The 16,349-nt window shown below is 57.5% G+C and overlaps 1 protein-coding gene across 2 annotated transcripts in view; it reads right to left on the minus strand.

Annotated features, from left to right (window-relative positions):
* KIF21B (kinesin family member 21B) overlaps positions 1-16,349 on the minus strand; it is a 43,941-nt gene that overhangs the window by 5,517 nt on the left and 22,075 nt on the right. Inside the window, exons 10-35 of one of the 2 annotated variants that reach the window (XR_012654076.1) lie at positions 16,259-16,322; positions 15,541-15,765; positions 15,153-15,234; positions 14,546-14,663; positions 14,045-14,236; positions 13,178-13,377; positions 12,898-13,005; positions 12,396-12,464; positions 11,789-12,018; positions 11,237-11,384; positions 10,945-11,139; positions 10,001-10,102; positions 9,698-9,863; positions 9,338-9,398; positions 8,949-9,006; positions 8,237-8,442; positions 7,696-7,770; positions 7,412-7,525; positions 6,691-6,729; positions 4,713-4,849; positions 4,227-4,407; positions 3,174-3,338; positions 2,510-2,627; positions 1,597-1,767; positions 902-1,101; positions 198-456 (exon numbers count right to left, since the gene is read on the minus strand). Coding sequence is in view for 1 of the 2 variants with exons in the window: in XM_075054872.1 (XP_074910973.1) it covers positions 902-1,101; positions 1,597-1,767; positions 2,510-2,627; positions 3,174-3,338; positions 4,227-4,407; positions 4,713-4,849; positions 6,691-6,729; positions 7,412-7,525; positions 7,696-7,770; positions 8,237-8,442; positions 8,949-9,006; positions 9,338-9,398; positions 9,698-9,863; positions 10,001-10,102; positions 10,945-11,139; positions 11,237-11,384; positions 11,789-12,018; positions 12,396-12,464; positions 12,898-13,005; positions 13,178-13,377; positions 14,045-14,236; positions 14,546-14,663; positions 15,153-15,234; positions 15,541-15,765; positions 16,259-16,322 (3,424 nt within the window). In the remaining variant the exon portion in view is untranslated. The remainder of the gene's footprint in view (positions 1-197; positions 457-901; positions 1,102-1,596; positions 1,768-2,509; positions 2,628-3,173; positions 3,339-4,226; positions 4,408-4,712; positions 4,850-6,690; positions 6,730-7,411; positions 7,526-7,695; positions 7,771-8,236; positions 8,443-8,948; positions 9,007-9,337; positions 9,399-9,697; positions 9,864-10,000; positions 10,103-10,944; positions 11,140-11,236; positions 11,385-11,788; positions 12,019-12,395; positions 12,465-12,897; positions 13,006-13,177; positions 13,378-14,044; positions 14,237-14,545; positions 14,664-15,152; positions 15,235-15,540; positions 15,766-16,258; positions 16,323-16,349) is intronic. The other variant, XM_075054872.1, reaches the window with a different exon arrangement.

Below are 16,349 nucleotides of genomic sequence, written 5' to 3' on the forward strand. Positions count from 1 at the left end.
GCTGGCTCCCACCCCACCATCCATGCAAGGGTGTGGGCAGGCCACGGCTTCCACAAAGCTGCCGCAGTAGATGTGGGCACTTGGCAAGGAAAAAAAAAAGCAAACCAAAACAATGCAGGGGTATGGCTGGGACAAAGGGGCAAGTCACTTCTAGCAAAGATTTATCAAGTGGGGAAAAACGCAAAATAGTTTCATACCGTGAAGAAGCAGCTCAGACCAGAGAGAAAAAGAGAGAAAGGAGCAAAAGCAAGCAACAGAGAGAAAGACAGACAGAGAAAGAGATGGAGAGAAAGAGAAAAGGAAAGGAAAGACAGAAGAAGAGTGCATGAGCAAGAGAGTCAGAAAGAGCAGGAGGGTCAAGGCAGACTAGTAGCACGGCCCTTTATGGCAAGGACGCGTCGTGGAAGGCAAGGGGTGAGCCCAGGCACGTAATTCCATAACTTTACCCGGCAGTCACTGTGGCACAGATGGGAGGTAGGGAGGAGGAGAGACAGAGAGAGACAGAGAAAAAGGAAGGGAGAAAAGGGACATGGTCGAAAAGAGGATATCAGAGTCTTGCTGCCAAAGAGCTCCCCGAGAGCAGCAGAGGATGCCCAGCCCCAGGAGAGAGGGGTCCCGGCATGGGGAATAACCCAGGGTGTCACCGGAGCGCGGGCAGGGGATGGCCGGGGGAATAGCTCTTGGCACTGCACTGGGCAGGCCATGTCATGGGGCAGGCTAAGGTGGGCAAGACGAGATGAAGGAGTGGAAGGACTAGAAAGCTGCCAGACTCCCCCCTTCCTTCCCTCCCTCCCTGCTCCCTGTCCACTCTCCACAAACCCACCCAGGCCCGGGGATGACAGTTCAACCCATGGATGTCCCACCTCCCAGGGGCTCTGGGGGGCAGAAGCCTGGAGCTCACCTGGAGGCAGTGAAGATGTGCTTTGAGTTGGTGCAGATGGCATTGATGGGGCTGTCGTGCCCTTTGATCTCCCCAACCGGGGTGAAGGTGTCCACATTCCAGACTTTGATCATGCCTCCTCGGCAAGCACTCAGCACCATGGGGCGGCCAGGAATGAAGGCGAGGGCACAGACCCAGTCTTTATGGGCATTGGGGATTTGCTGTAGGTATGGGCACAGAGCAGAGATTGTGACCAACTTCTTCTGCAGCACCACCAGCAGCCTCATGCACCCAACCTGGGACGCTCAGATCCTCACTGTCACCCCTGGCCTGATCTGAATTGTGGGGCTAGTTATGCAAAGTTAGGAGGCTAAGGGGATGGATTCAAAAGTCGGGGTTTGGTCTCTCCCCTGGGCAGGAGACAACAATCCTGTCTTCAGAGAGGAACACGACACCCAGCACTGCAATTGATGCTGCGGCCTGTGTGCCAGGGAGAGCTAGCAATCATGAGTGCCCTACACCACAAACTTATGGGGGTACAGAGCCACCTCACACATGCACTGCCAGATTCTCAGGAATGGGATTGCCCTCCCTGGTTAGCTCAGTGCAGGACACTGGCACCAGGTCCCTGAACAAAGGTCCCCCCAGATCCCCAGCAGCAATGCTCCTCTGCCCCATGTTACCCGAGGACCTGTGCTGTATGCTTCCCTCCAGACCTGGGTAAGTTCCTGCTGCTCCAGATCCCACTTCTTTATGCCGTTGTCCCTGGAACCGCTGAAAAGGATGTCTCCCTGGATGGCCAGGCACTCGATGCCATCATAGTGAGGGGGCTCAAAGTTGTGAGTGGGGCCAATATTGCCCACCATGCCCTCAGCAATCTCAAACACCTGGGGAAAAACAGTGGGTGAGAGACCCCAGATGGCACTGGAAACAGAGTTGATCCTCTCTTAGAAAGCTTGGTCATCACCCTCTGTTTTCTAGGCTCAGGGCACCCAGAGTGATTCTGGAAAGGGGAGTGGGCATTGGCCAGTGGAGGTTTTTAGGGGCTGAGGTCTCTCCAGGGGGCCTGCCACCATCAGGGGAGGTTTGCCACCAGAGACAGCCCCCATTCTCCTGCATTTTACTCATGGTGAACTTTCACACACCTCCACAAGCCAAGCTAACAGCTTGCAGCTGTCAGAAGAGTGGGATCCTGCCTCCCACATCATCTCACCATCCCTCTTCACTCCCCTGGTGCCAGCTCCAATTCAACCTGCTAAAACCTAAAAGGAAGGGGCAAACTCTTGCTGTGTTGGAGCTGTGAATGAGCAGACGCAAAACATCTGCATTGGGGAGGAGAATCAAGCAGAACAGGGTGAGCTGCTAATCTGGGTCAGCTGTAACATGCAAGTACCAGCCACAGAAGCCAAGGGATGAGAAAAATGCAAATCCCTCTCCAAAGGTGCATTTGTATTGCAGACCAAGCAAAAAGGCAAGATTTTGGGTAAGGAGATATGCAAAAACCTCACATGCAGAGGTGAAACCAGAATCTGGGCTCAGATTTCAGGAGGAGAGAAGAGACCTTAGGGGTTGCCAACATCTGGGCTTCCGTATAGGACGCAGGGCTCTGCTCTCCAAGGCAGACAGTACCTTGACGTAGTGATCTTTGGAGCCTGTGACCACCAGGTCGTGGTTGCTCGCTGTCTGGTTTACTGTGAGACACATCACAGGCCCGATGTGGCCACTCAACTTCCCGATGGGCTGCAACCTGAGTTCAATAACACGGGTCAGCCAGCTCCTTCCTGGATGCTGGAGCTCCTTCAAGGGGCTCTCCCAGGCAGAGACCCCCACAGCCCTGGAGCCCCCCACTGGAGGTTGTTCTCTTTGGGGGACTGTGAACAGGGACACCCCCCCTTCCTAGTTATCCCGGGGGAGGAAGGCAGCCTTGGGGCATGCCAACATCTGGCTACAGAGCCTAGGCTGCAGCAAGGGGTCACCAGCCAGTGCCCACCTGGCAGGGAGGGGGGCAAGGGCAAAACAAGGGGACTACTAATGCTCATCCCACCTGTCTTTCTCCTTCTCCTAAGCTCTGCCCAGCTCACAGACAAACCTCCCACCCCAAGTAGCTTCATTGCTGCTCATCACCCCTTGGGTCCCATAGGAAAGGGTCCTGAAAGTCCTTATTCCAGGCAACTTTCATTGCTAAAAAGGCTTTCACTCTCCCTGGGAGGGAGTCATCTCAGGCCCCTTTGAGCAGACAGCATCCACTCGGCATCCGTAACCTGTCCTGCCCACTCCAGCACTACCCGCTCACCTGCTCAGCTCCCAGATGCGGACAGAATTACCAGTGGCAGCATAGAGCATAGTGCCAGTGGGGTTGAGAGCAATCTGGTTGATCTGGTGCTCCCCCTGCACACTGGTGACAGTGCGGGTGGTGGTCCCAGCACACGCGTCCCCAGAGATCACCTGTCCAGAAGATCTAAGGGAGAGAGATGTCAATGGGGAAGGATCAGTGGAGATCAGAGCCACCGAGGCCCCACTGAGGAACCACATGGGGCTGTGGTCTAGGCTGGCACAGGTGGGTGCCACACTAGGGATAGGCCGTAGAGGTATTACTGTCTCTCTGGCCACAATGGGATCAACAAGATCTCTGTCCCCTATGCCAGTGGCCTGCTTGCAGAGGGAGCTAAGGATGTCAGGTGTGTGCATGACATGGAGCATCCTGCTCCAGTTTCCATTTTGGGGGCTGCTCTTCTCCCATTCCTCTTTGCTTCCTGCAGGAAGAGCTGGCTAGTGCTGGCAGTCAGCACAGGGAGGCAGAGGTATTTGGCTGGCCTCTGCACCAGGGGAGAAGCACCTTCAGGCCAAGGTAGATGAGCTGAGGCTGGATGCAGAAAGGAGCTCTATGCTGGAGAGAGCTGGTAGCCCTGGCCTGCCATACTCTCCTAACATTTGAGCCCTGCTCCAGACCGGCATACCACACCTACAAACTGTTCCATGCTCCCTCAGGTCCTCAAACTCCTCATAAAGATCTGAGGCACTGGAGGGCCTGTGATTTACTCAGCCACGATACTGTTAGGGGCCGTGCCTCCGCTACGGAGCTGCTGACTCTCTTGGCCACCCCCAGGAGTAGCTGCAAATGTCTTCAAAGTTCTTTACCCTGAGCTTTCACTGCAGGAGGTCCCCACTGGTCCCCTCACCCCAAGCTCTCTCCCAACCTCCCTGTTCCCTAAGGACACAGCACTGCAAACTAGCACTAAAGCAGCTAGTACTTGGCCCTGTCCCCAGTCCCAGTAGGTCCGGGACTGGCTTCTGCAAAGCCAGAGATGCCCAGAGTCCCCCACAGCTGCTCCCGCCTGCCACATACGTGAGGGTGCGGATGCACCGGGCTGAGTCCCGGATGTCCCACACTTTGATGTACGACGTGGACACAGTGAACACCAGCCCTGTGTGGCTGCAGTACTTGATGGAAACCACATTGTTTGGGTGACCCTTGAGGGAAGCAATTTCTTGGCCTGTCACCAGGTTCCACATTTTGCAGCTCCGGTCTGTGGAAGGAAAAACATGCCCAAGAGTGTCAGGCTGAGGGGGCTCTCCCTCCAAGGGCATGGTGGCCTGGGGGCAATACCCCTTCTGAGCATTGCCTTCCCCCACCCACAGGGCCAGAGGAAAGAAACCAGCCAGCCCCAGCACTGAGGCAGTGCAGGGCAAGGCTCAATGCTGAGGACAGGAAAGAGGCCCGGGGGGGAACCATCCCCATGGTGTCCAGCACTTCATGTATTCCCCCATGCCAACCTGCTCCCATAGCATCTGCAGGCCAGCAACCCCCATGTCCTCTCTGTCCATCACGCACCTTTAGACCCAGTGAAAAGCAGCTCATCGGTGGCATCGAGGCAGAGCACAGGCTTGGTATGTCCTTCTGCCATGGAGACGCACTGCAGCGGGGCTGTCCGGGCATTCTTGGTGCCACCCACCGGGTTAATGATGCCCCTTGCATGGGAAAGAAAGAACAAGCATGGTGGGGTGTGTGTGGAAAGGCACCATGCTACACAGTCCCAGGGGCATGGAAAAGCAAGAGCTGCCTTCACCCCAAGCATCTTCCACCACCTGGCAGCATGATGGGCCCCTCCATCTGAGCCCGGCATGTCTGAGCAAAGGTCTTTGTGGAAACCCCAGGAATCTCTCCAGAAGCAGCCCCTGCCTACTGCCTCTGCCCCAGCTATATAGACCGGGAAACGGGGGCTGCCCATTAGCCTCTGCTTTCCCACTGAAACTCTCATGCCTGGCCAGCACAGACCCAAGGAGCCAGGAGACCCAGCTCATTGGTCCTCAGGTCACTTTGGGACAAACTGCACCTTCTCCAGCCTGAAGCTCTGCTGGGATAAATGTTTCAGGGTACCAATATCCAGCATCCTGTTTTTTCGGAGGCTGTCAGCCTGTGGCTGGTGACATCTGGAGACGGGGCCCCGCTCCTTTACATAAGACCACAAGGGTGACAAAGGACAGCACTAGCATTTGCACACAGAGTCCCTGTTGCAATTGCTATGGAAGCTCTGCAGCCACTGCTGGCTCTGGGCAGGAGAGGACCTATCCCTGGCAAACCTTCCTCTGAGGGACACCTGCTGCCTGCCCCTCTGGACACAGGTTCTGCCAATCCCCTCCACTTTAGCAGTGCTCGGGGTGCTGAGAACCAGCACCCCAGTCTGCACGGCCACCAACGGCTCTTCCCAGCTGGTGTCCCAAAGCACGGCCTCCGTGTGGCCATGGGGCCCTGGGTTGTGCTAGTCTTGTCTTATAAGTAGGGAAACTGAGGGACAGGGCTGGAGAAGGGCAGGCCTGAGGTCACGTAAGGTTTTCATTAGTCATGAGGACAAACACAAGCTCATTAATCTGGGTTTGGAAATCACATGCATGTGATCTTTCTTTCTCAGTGAGCAGCTGCACTTACAAACTCAAATGAAACAGCCCTCCTCTGACCCCTAGTGTTTCTACCAGTCTCAAGGTGACACTGAATCTAAATGGAAATCCTTGCTCCCCAGGGTGAGATGTTATCAATGAACTTTGTTGCTGCCTGACTGCCAACTGCCCAAGGTGATGCAGCGCAGACTCGTCTGGTGCCACCTCCCCAGTGACTGGGTGCCTGTGGGAACTCAGGGCATGGGCAACATGAGGGACACCCAGGTGCTGGAGGGCTGATGTTCCTAAAGGATGGGGGAAAGGTGGCCCTCATGTTGGGAAACCTCCATAGGCAGGAAGGTGCAGTGGGACAAGCCCAGGAGCACCTTAGCCCCAAGACTGAACTCTGCAACACAATCTGACTTGGTTTCTTTGGGAAAGAGATCTATCTACCCACAACCCAGCACCAGGGAAGCACAACCAGGTATGGGGAGCACCTGAAGATATTTGCCTAGAAGATGCTTGCAAGGACACACTGGGAGCACCCAGAGTTGCTTGCCCCCTTCCCCAGCATCGCACTATCCTGCTGGAGAGCTCAGGAATGGGATGGGACATGGTGGTGTCATGCTGATAAGAACTCATCAGAGGTGGAGGAGAACATGCTGCCACCCCAAACCAGCCAGTGCCCATAGATGAGCCCAGCACCACATTTCCAAGGGCTGATCAGAGCAGGAACAGTTCGAACTCGCAACCAAGGGGACACCATCAGACACTAGAGGTGGCATGCCAAGAGGGGACAGCACACGTGAGTTGGGAGGTGGGGGACAGCAGCAAGGTACAGGTGGAGCATGCAGGGACAAGGGAGAGCAGACTCGTGAGACAGAGAGGAGGAGGAGGAGAGAAGGAAGGGATAATAAATAGAAAGTTGTCTATACCTCAGCACCTCCGAGACAGAGGAATCGCTGTCATCAGACCTAGGGGCAGAAAATTAGCAGGATTATGGGAGAGAAAACCCAGACTAGAAAAGGCAGCAGAGGAGTCAGAGATGGAGGATTGTTATTGCATCCAAGCCAGTGTAGGACAGAGAAGGAGGAGGGGAGAGAGGGAGAAAGAGAAGCACACATGGAAAACCAGGGGAGAGAGCAGAGGAGCAGGAGGGCATGTGAGGATCAGACAGCAGGTCTCCATCAGGGAACGTCAGCGCTGCTAGCAATGCTCCAAGTCAAGGGCAGCTACCTGACCTGCTGCAGGGGGAGGCTGGGAGGCTACAGCAGCATTTGTAGGCTGGTGCCAGTCCATCAGCTTCCTGCAAGGTGCCATCCCACCTCACCCCATCCTGCTCCATAGCCTTTTCCAGTGGTCCAAGTCTGGCACCACCATGTCTCCAAGCAGGGCTTAGCCATAGGCCAGGACTGCGAGCTCCTGCAAAAAGCCAGCTCAGAGGGGACACACGGCAGGCAGGACAGGTCAAGGGTCCAGCATGGCCCTTGCAGAGCATCTGCTCCCTCATGGAGAGGAGCAGGGAGTGAAAATGGTGGCAGGAGGCTGGCTAGAGCCGACCCAGGTCCTGTGCTCCTACACCCCACCGCAGGACCCCATATGTTGTCACGGTATGGGTCCCTCTCACTCAGACCCTCCCGCCCCACCAGGACTTACTTATCCAAGGCAGACCCCTGGCTCTGGTTGCTCGTGAGACGAGAGAAGACATTGCGGTCGTTGCGTGGACGGGTGGGTGGGGATGAGGGAGGCGTGAAGCCAACATCTGGAGGCCTGAGCCAGGAAGGATTAGAGGGACACATGACTTGGGAACTGCTCGTCTGGCAGCTGCCTGGCACACTAGGGTCCAGCAAGAGCTGGTCCAGCCAGCATCTCTTCCCACTCGTCTGGGCCACCCAGCCTCTCCCTGCCCATGTCACCATTTCTCCAGCTCCCAAGCTCACCTGGCAGGTTGGCCACGGTCATAGGATTTCCTCCTTGTCAGAGGTGAAGTGTCCGAGCCACGAGATTGCCTGGGACTAAAGCAAGTGAAAGAGAGCACAGTGGGTGCCTGTCCCCCTGCTGGGATCCCTCCATGCTGAACACCCATGTCTTGTCCTTCCCCAGCAGAGCAAATGGAGAAGTTGGGCTGCGCTGGAGTCAGTCACAAGATCAGAGGATGCCTCAAGTCATCCCATGAGTGTGGAGGCTTTTGGCAACACAAGAAGCCTTCAAGAAGGCTGATAACCCAGGGCAGTGAGCATGCCCCCCCTCTTTCCTTCCTCCTGGAGTACCCTTCTCTCCATCGGCAAAGGATATCAACATACTTTCCAAGTCCCGCTGGAGAAAGCCACCACTGCTTGCTGCAGACAAGCCTGGATAGATGCAGGACTGGGCTCACCCTCACCGCTCTGCAACTCCACAGCCAGGGAACAGTTTCCCCATCTGCTGGCCCATGCCTCCATGAGCCTCCCAATGCCCAAAGACCCATCACCCCATGCTCACAAGGTGCTTCCTCGCGTGGGCAGGCTGATGGTGCGTGACACCTTCTCCTTGTAATAGGGGTCTCGGATGGAGAAGCTGATCCCATCCTCTTTGATCTCCATGAGGGATGCCAAGGACTTGGTGATGTTCTTGGTGGAGACGTCCAGCGTGGGTCCTAGACACTCAGCTGACACTGCCTTCATCTGCCCTGAGAGCTTGGGCTCTCCCTAGAGCAGGACAGAGGGCTCAGGCACAAGGGGAGGACAGTGGAAGCAGCCAGAGAGCTGTGGGGTGGAAGACCTTGTGCTCTCTGGCCACAGAGGTTGAGTTGCCCCTGTGTCATGCTAGGATGCTCATCACAGTGCTGGGTCTCCATACTCTAAGCAAATGTAACAGCCTGTGCAGAACAATGGGAGCTTTCTTCCACCTTTACCCACAATGGATGCAGCACTGCACAGGGACCTCCTTGGTGCCCACTCAGATCTGGAGGGTATTGGCCGATGTGGTGGATGTTTCCCAGGCCTCTGGTGCTTCAGAGGACCACAGTACCAGAAGGTCTTGGTTTGCCCTTGCCTAGAGCTGACCCCACCCAGAGACCAGCCATACTGCCTTATGCCAAGCATGGCTCTCCAAGGGTCAGACTACAGAGCAGAAGCCTGAAGCATTGCTGAACATGTCCCTCCATCCCTCCTCCCATTTCCTGTAACAGGGCCAGACAGAAAGGCCAACTAACCTTGAACTTGAAATCATCCTGGCTTGCTGAGCCCTTCATGGTGAAAGACTGGGAGATGCTGCAAGGAGAAGGAAGCAAAGACAGATCTTCAGTGCCAAACTCCTTTCAGAAAGCTGGTTACCACCGGCCCACTAGACTTCTTGGGTCACCTCCTGCTCCCCAGCACCCCTTCTCCAAGGGATGACCTAGTCTTCACTCCCTGCTGATGTCTAAGCGACATCTCTGCTCCCGTCCCCAAGGGCTGGGCACCACAGGAAAGCTTAAGTGGAGCTTTATTCATCCATGTCCATCTGCAAGGTCCCATGGGTGGCACCAGACTTCCTATCCCACCCTACCCCTGGCCTCCCCAGCTACCTCCAGCTCAGGCAGGGCCAGGGCTGGGTGCTCACCTCCCATCTGAAGCCAGGCTGAACTCTGAGACCTCCTCATCCGTGCTGGTGTAGCCGTTCTCTGTGCAGGAGGGAGACAGCACATCAGCAGTGCAGAGGGGACCCCATTGTGCCGAGCCCCATCTGAACTGTGCAGCTGAGGGGGCAGCCCAGGCAGTTGACGGGGTGGACTCAGTCCTTGTCCCTGTTGTGTGGTGAACAGAGCACACATCCCCACCCATCATCGCCCTCAGGGCAGCCCTGGGCACGCTGGTCCCAGCCATGACACGTCTGGGTGCTTCTTGGGGGACTAGCACAGGTGGGCACCTCAACCCACAAGCAGTGTGCCTGGCCTGAGGATGCACCAGCCCTGTGTCCCACCTTGCTGGACGTTGTGGATCAGGGCCTGCAGCTCGGGGTGTGACTCAGCCTTCTCTCGCAGGGCATCCAGGATGGCATGGTTCTGCGAGGAGCTGGTCACGTCCGTTTGCCGCAGGCGCCCCTCCAGCAGGCGGATCTGGGCCTCCTTCTGAGCCACCTGCAGCCCCTGGGGAAGGACAGCCATGCTGGACCTCAGGTGGGTGCCTCGAGTTCCCCCCACCAGGTCCACACCCTGGCACCCTGCTCCCCTCCCCAGCTGCAAGAAATCCCATCATGCATCCAGGTCCTGACTTGGCCCCACACCTTGTCAATGGAAGCCTTCAAGAAGTTGTCCAGCAGGAGCCGGGCTTCGGCCAGAGAGCAGGAGCTGATCACCACTGAGGTGTCTGTGGAGTCCAGTTCCTCCTGAAAAGTTGAGGGACGGGTGTTGGATGCAGTAGGGGAGCTTGCCACTCAGCGTGGGATGGGCAGAACAGGCTCTGTGGCCAGCACAGCACCTCCACTGCCTTGCCAGCACTGCCCAGTCCAACAATTGCTCTCCTCAGTCTGCCCAAGTGGCTACTGGGGAGATCCAGCCATGGAGATGGCCAACACAACCTGAAGGGCTTCTGTGTTGCTACAGAAATCCTGGTGCCAACACTTAATTAGACACTAATCTGCAGACACCAACCTCATCCAAATCCACAGCAGATCAGGTCACCAATCCAAAGGCTAGTGTGAATTAACAACAGACCCTTCTTCCCTGCCAATCTAGATGACAGCCAGGGACAAGCCAGGGACAGCACACAGCCTCCAACCCAGGCTGCAGCCACTAGAGGGGAGCCGGGAGCTGCACAGTGTCTCTGCGGCATGCCCAGTGTCAAAAGTGTACACAAAACCTGCAGGGTTTCTGCTGGAAAAAAAGCCAATTCTCCCTGGGATGTTTCCAGCCCATAAAACTCCCATGGGGATAAGTGACCGCCAGCCCCACGGGCAGGACTGGGGGCTGCAGCTTCCTGATAATCCCAGGGTGATGGGGTGTGGAGCACCAGCAGCCTGTCCATGGACATGCAAGGACCTGGCAGCATTCCCCTCCACAATTAGCCACCTAATGAGAAATGACTGTGCGGGTGCAGCCCCACTGAGTGTGTGACACAGCTCAGGGGAGGACTTTGGGATACCCAGCCTGGCTGTGCCCAAGGACACCCTCACCTCCCAGGGTTGTTCCCAGTCTCTCCCTGCCAGCTGGGCCCATTCCAGCCGCCCACCTTGGTCTCCTCGATCTGCATGATGGTGGCCTGGCAGTCAGAAATGCTGTCATTGATGTAGTCAATGTTGGCCCCCAGCACCTCGATCTCCTCATTCAGCTCCTGTAGCCCTTTCTGCTCCTTGGGGCTCTCTGCCTGCAGTTTTATCCTCTTGCCCAGCAATGCTTCCTGCAGCAGTGCCAGCTCCTCGCGTTTCTGGGGGAAAAGGGAGGGGCATTGGTACTGTCAGTATGGCTGTCCCCCTGCCCCGCACCCACCACACAGCCCTCTCTGTCCCAAGCACCATTGTCACCTTGATGAGCCGCTCCATGTCAGCCTCCAGGTTGACAATGGTCATCCTCTGCATCACGATGTCGAAGATGCGCCGCTCCAGTGACTGCCACTTGAGGCGGGCAGCTTTGCTGAAGGTCTGGCTCGCCCCCTTCTTGGGGAATTTCTTCCTACAGCCAGAGGGGAGAAGAGGCACATGGGCGACCAGCCACACCATGCCTGGAAAGCTGTGCTTGCCCCAAAAGGATGCCCGGGCTCTGGCTGGCCAGGAGCAGAGGAGGCATCTGCATCATTTCTGGATTGCCCAACTTTTCCATCACCCCTTAGCAAAGAGAGAGATGAGCCTAGCAGGGGCTGTGCCATGGCATTTAATGCTCATGGAAGGCCAGCACTGGGCTTAAGCCCGGGTGACAGTCAGTGACACGCTGCCAGCACAGCCTATCACTGGGTCAGTGGTTTAAAACGGGCCAAATGCACAGTAAGAAGCTGGCCTTCAACCTCTGCCACCAGCCAAAAGCCACACATGGGAGTCCTGGGATGCCTTATCACCCATCCACACAGCCCCTGCCCTGACCTGGCAGGCCGAGCCCCATTCACGGAGGATGAAGGGTCTCCCAGAAAGTTGTTGATTTTCCTGTTCCACTGGCGCACGATGCTGGAGACGGAGCGAGCGCCAGACTCGGGCTCGGAAGAGGTGGTGCTGGCCGAGACCTCCGCACCTGAGTCCAGCATGGCCGGCTTCTGGCTTGCCCTGCCTGCGACCCGGTCTGACATGGGCTTGGCGAGACGGCGCAGCGCTGAGACCTGCCCAGGAGAGGGTGTCAGACGGGTGTCCCCAGCCCAAACCTGTTGCCGTCTCCCCCAGGGCCCGCAGGACCAAGAGAAGCAGCTCTGGAGACCCAAAGCCCCAGGACCCTTTGTGCTTCATGGGTTTCTCCCTTCTCCCTTGTAGCCCATCCCCCGTCACTGGGCTCAGCTGCCCTGGGAGATGGGTAATTCCTCTGCCCCTGTAACCATCTCCCACCTGGTTACTGAACCATAAAAATCCTCCCACCCTTTTGGGAAACCCGCTCCCAGGGTTGGTACTGTCTGGAGGACAGGGTGTCTCTGAGCCAAGCACTGGGGCCAGGACCTCCATGGGGGCTGGGGGCTATGTGAAGGAACCCCCCCCCACACCTCACCTCCTGGGTTTTCCTCCGCAGCACTATTTCCTGCTGCCGCTTCTGAGACTCCAGAGCCCGGATCTGAAACTGCGCGGGAGACAAACAGACCACTGGGGTCCTGCCCAGTGATGGTTGCAGTCCCGGGGCTCCCACCACCAAAGCTTGGAGCAGTTACTTTGGCACGAACAGTCTCACTCCTGATTTTAACAGTGAGCAAGTTTCCAGCCTTAAGGCTGACCCTGATGACACACTGCCCCCTGAGCATGGCGGGGAGCTCACAGCACCTCCCACAACCACACTAGGAGCTCCAGGAGGCCCTTGGGAGCAATTCAGCCAGATGTGTTCTGCTGCGGCTGTGCAGCCCCTGGCGAGGCCATGGATGCAGCATGGCCCCAAGCTTCACCGGCTGGTATTTATGAGCACCTCAGAGTGCCAGAGCAGGACAAACATCCACCCCCGGCCAGCCCAGTCCCCCCCACACAGGGACACCCAGCAGCATGCAGGTGGGCTGAGCTCTCACCTCCTGCCGGCGCTGCTCCTTCTTGAGCTGCGCGATCTCCCGATTCCTCTTTGTCTCTGCCAGCCGCCTCCGCTGCTGCTCCTCTCGCATCTGCTTCATCAGCGCAACCTGGAACGGGAAGGAACCATGTGTCGGTGCAGGCACCTGACTGTCCCAGGGCACCCACCCACCAGACAGACAGATGTCCTGCACTTGCCACCAGGAGTGGAAAACATCGCTTCTGAGCAGAGAGCCAGACTTGACCAGGGGATGCGCTCCCTGCCCTGGCATGTCCAGGTACCTTTGCCTTCTTCATCTCGGCCACCTCCGCCTGCAGCTTCCTCAGCTCCCGCTCGTAGCGGGACTGGTTCTTGAGCAGGCGAGCATGCTCCTTCTGGGCTGCCTGGAGCTTCTGCAGGTCCCGGTTCATCTCCTTCAGCCGCTTCTCATAGTCTGCTTTGATCTTGTTGGCTTTCTCCTCTGTGTAGCACTCCATGGTGCCTGGGGGAACGAGGAGAGGGCTTGTGATGGCCACACACCCTGGGATCCTCCTGCACCTACACACACTGCCTGGAAGCACCGGGCACTGCTCCCTCCCCATCCTGCCAGACCCCTCCCTCACCCCCCCTGCTCTGGCCCCATCACAGGTTCAGGTCTGTCTGGGGGCACCCGCTGGAAGAGATGGGTTAGGGCTCAGCACAGGGTGGGGACAGGGGGTTACAGCACAGTCACTGGGCGGAGAGGAGCTGCAGACCTAGACCTGCAGCCATGTGCATGGGTGATCCTGTCCTGCTGAGCCCAGAGATCAGCTATACCACTAGGTCTTTGGGCTCTTCATGTGCCCCTCAGCACCTCAGTTTCCCCAAGCGTTCCCACATCTCATGAAGCAGTGTGCAAGGCTAGAGGAGGCTTTGCCTCACCATCCTTTCCAGCCACCTCTCCAGCATCAGCTGGGGTCAGGAGCCAGACTAGTCCTGCTCCCATGGCAAAACAAGCAGGGTCTTGGCGGTCCCAGGGGCTCAAGCAGAGGCGGGAGGACAGCAAAGCTCTACCAGAGCCAGTGTTGCATGCAGGGAGTGGATGCTTTGGCTCCGAGTCAGCTGGGCAAGAGCAGGGACTGGGGCCTGACGCTACGGGGATGGGATCCCACAGGTGAGGCGGTTCTCACTGAGGTTCTGCAGGACCCGGTCCCGCTCCAGCTGTGTGTCCCGAATCTTGTTCTGCAGCAGGATCAGCTTCTCCTCGTACTGGTGCTTCAGGGTCTGCAGGCGCCGCTGGCTGTTCTCCAGCTCATCAATCAGCTTCTGCTTGATCTCTATCTCGCAAGTCAGATCCGCCAGGTCAGCCTGGAAATTCACGGCTGGAGGCCAGTGGGGGAGAGTCAGGCTGGGAGGGATGGGGGACCATGACTCCCACAGCCCCACTGAACCACAGCACAAGGAGAGGGCAGAGGGAGCTGATGGGAACCCACATCGCTGGGGAGCAGCAGCACTGCAGAGAGCATTGGAGACTCCCTGCAGCAACTCTGGTGCTCTTCCAAGACCCCCAGAGGAGACATGGCCGGGGCGTCCCAGCAGACTTTCCCTTCCCAGGACCAGAGCTTAGCATCAGGAGACACCAGCAAATGCACCCCCATACCCTAGGCTCCATGCAAGGCTCCGCACTTTACCCTTCTCCTCTGCGTCCGAGTCTGAGTCCACCAGGCTCTCTTCACTGGCTGAGTCCTCATCCTCATCTTCATGTCCATCTTCTTCCTCACAGCCACTCTCATCCTGTTCCTCTTCCTCCTAAGAGACAAGTGCCTAACCTCAGCTTGCAACATGGCCCTGCCCTTCTCTCTGCAGCTCTTCCATCCTGCAAACCTGAGTTCACCCCATAGCGATGGGCTGTAGCCCCCACAGTGGGACTCAGCCTCCTACACAGGATGCCCAGGGGCTGCAGCACCATTTCTGGACCCCCAGCATACACTGTCGAGCAGCTCTGTGCCCCATCCATCCTTGCATCCAACCCCTCTCAGCTGAATAGCACTGCATTGCCCAACCCCCCTTCACCTATGCTTATTGAAACCAGGCCCAAAAAGATGTGGGCTCCTCACTCCACAGCGGGGCTGACTGGGGAGCATCTGGCTCCCCCCTACTCTGGCAAGGAGTCCTCGGCTCCATGACCCCTCCAGCCTGCTTGCAGGGCCAGGCTGAGCTTGGTCCCTCTCCCACATGGGGCGATGACAATGCTCCACACCCGAACACCCCCCTCGGTATGAGGACAAAGCCCGTCACCTCTTCCACCTCGTTCTCATCCGTCTCCTCTCCATTGTCCTGCTGCAGTTTCTGCCGCTTCTTAAATGCTTCCTTCTCTGGGCTGGCGGAGAGCAGAGGGGTGCTTGTGAGTCCCAGCATGGGGGAGCCCAGGGATGGGTCCTGCCAGGGCCCCCCTCACCTCCTGCTTTTAGACCCTTTGGGGAAAACAGCCTCCAGGACCTTGCGGTGGATGAAAAGGAGACCAAGGGCAAGGCAGCACTGGGAGGGGAACCCAGGCATCTGGATTCTGTCTCGGTGCTCTGGCTTTAGCATGGATTGAGGAAGCAGGATACCTGACCCCACAAGGACAGACAGGAACTGACACACAGCCTCCCCCTTCCCAACATCACACAGCAGCTGCCTTCACCTTTTCCTCCGCTGCCTCCTCTCTTTCTTTTTCAGGCGCTCCAGGTCCTGCTTGGCCCGTCGGAGGACATCAGAGGCCTCTGTCTCCACTGGAGCAGCAGGGCTGCACAGGCCAGCCAAGCCAGACGCTGGGGACGAGCCCATGGAGTAGGGGGGTCGGGCAGAGACACGTGAGAGGCTGCGACGCAGAGACTCATTCATGGACTCGCTCTCCAAAAGCTTCGTCCTAGGGATTGGAGATTGCATGTGGTCAAAGAGGGGACATCCCACTGTCCCCAGAGGAGGGGATCTTGCCTGGTTTTAGGATGGTGTGAGCAAGGGACAGAGTCACCACAAAGCCATTCCCATTTTTGTTGGGTCAGATGGTCAGGATGCTGCAAGACAGGGTCCCAGGACCATGCAAGACACTGGGATGGACCCAGCTTTGGGGGGGGCCAGCAGTCCCTGGGAGACACCAGGCACTCCCCGCAGGATCTCCCCCTCCATCAACAGCCACACAAAGGATGACAATGGCCAAAGCACTGCCTGGCACCAAAGCTGGGACTTGTACAGCCCCAGTGTAGCAGCAGTGTAGTCAGCTGCTACTCCACCAGGGCTTACAACTCACCCCGGTGATGCTGGAGGCACGGAGCTGTAAGCCACACCTAGGCTCAGGCCACACCATGGCACCCACCAGCCCGGGGACCCAGGTAACTCACCAGCCGCAGTGCCCAGCTCACCTCAGCTCTTCAATCTCCCGGATGTAGTTCTGGATGAGGGTGCCAATGGCTTCATTACCATCACCTGGAGGAGCAGAGGTGCAGGTGGATC

This window comes from Buteo buteo, chromosome 23 (assembly GCF_964188355.1).
Source record: "Buteo buteo chromosome 23, bButBut1.hap1.1, whole genome shotgun sequence".
Lineage (NCBI taxonomy): Eukaryota > Metazoa > Chordata > Aves > Accipitriformes > Accipitridae > Buteo > Buteo buteo.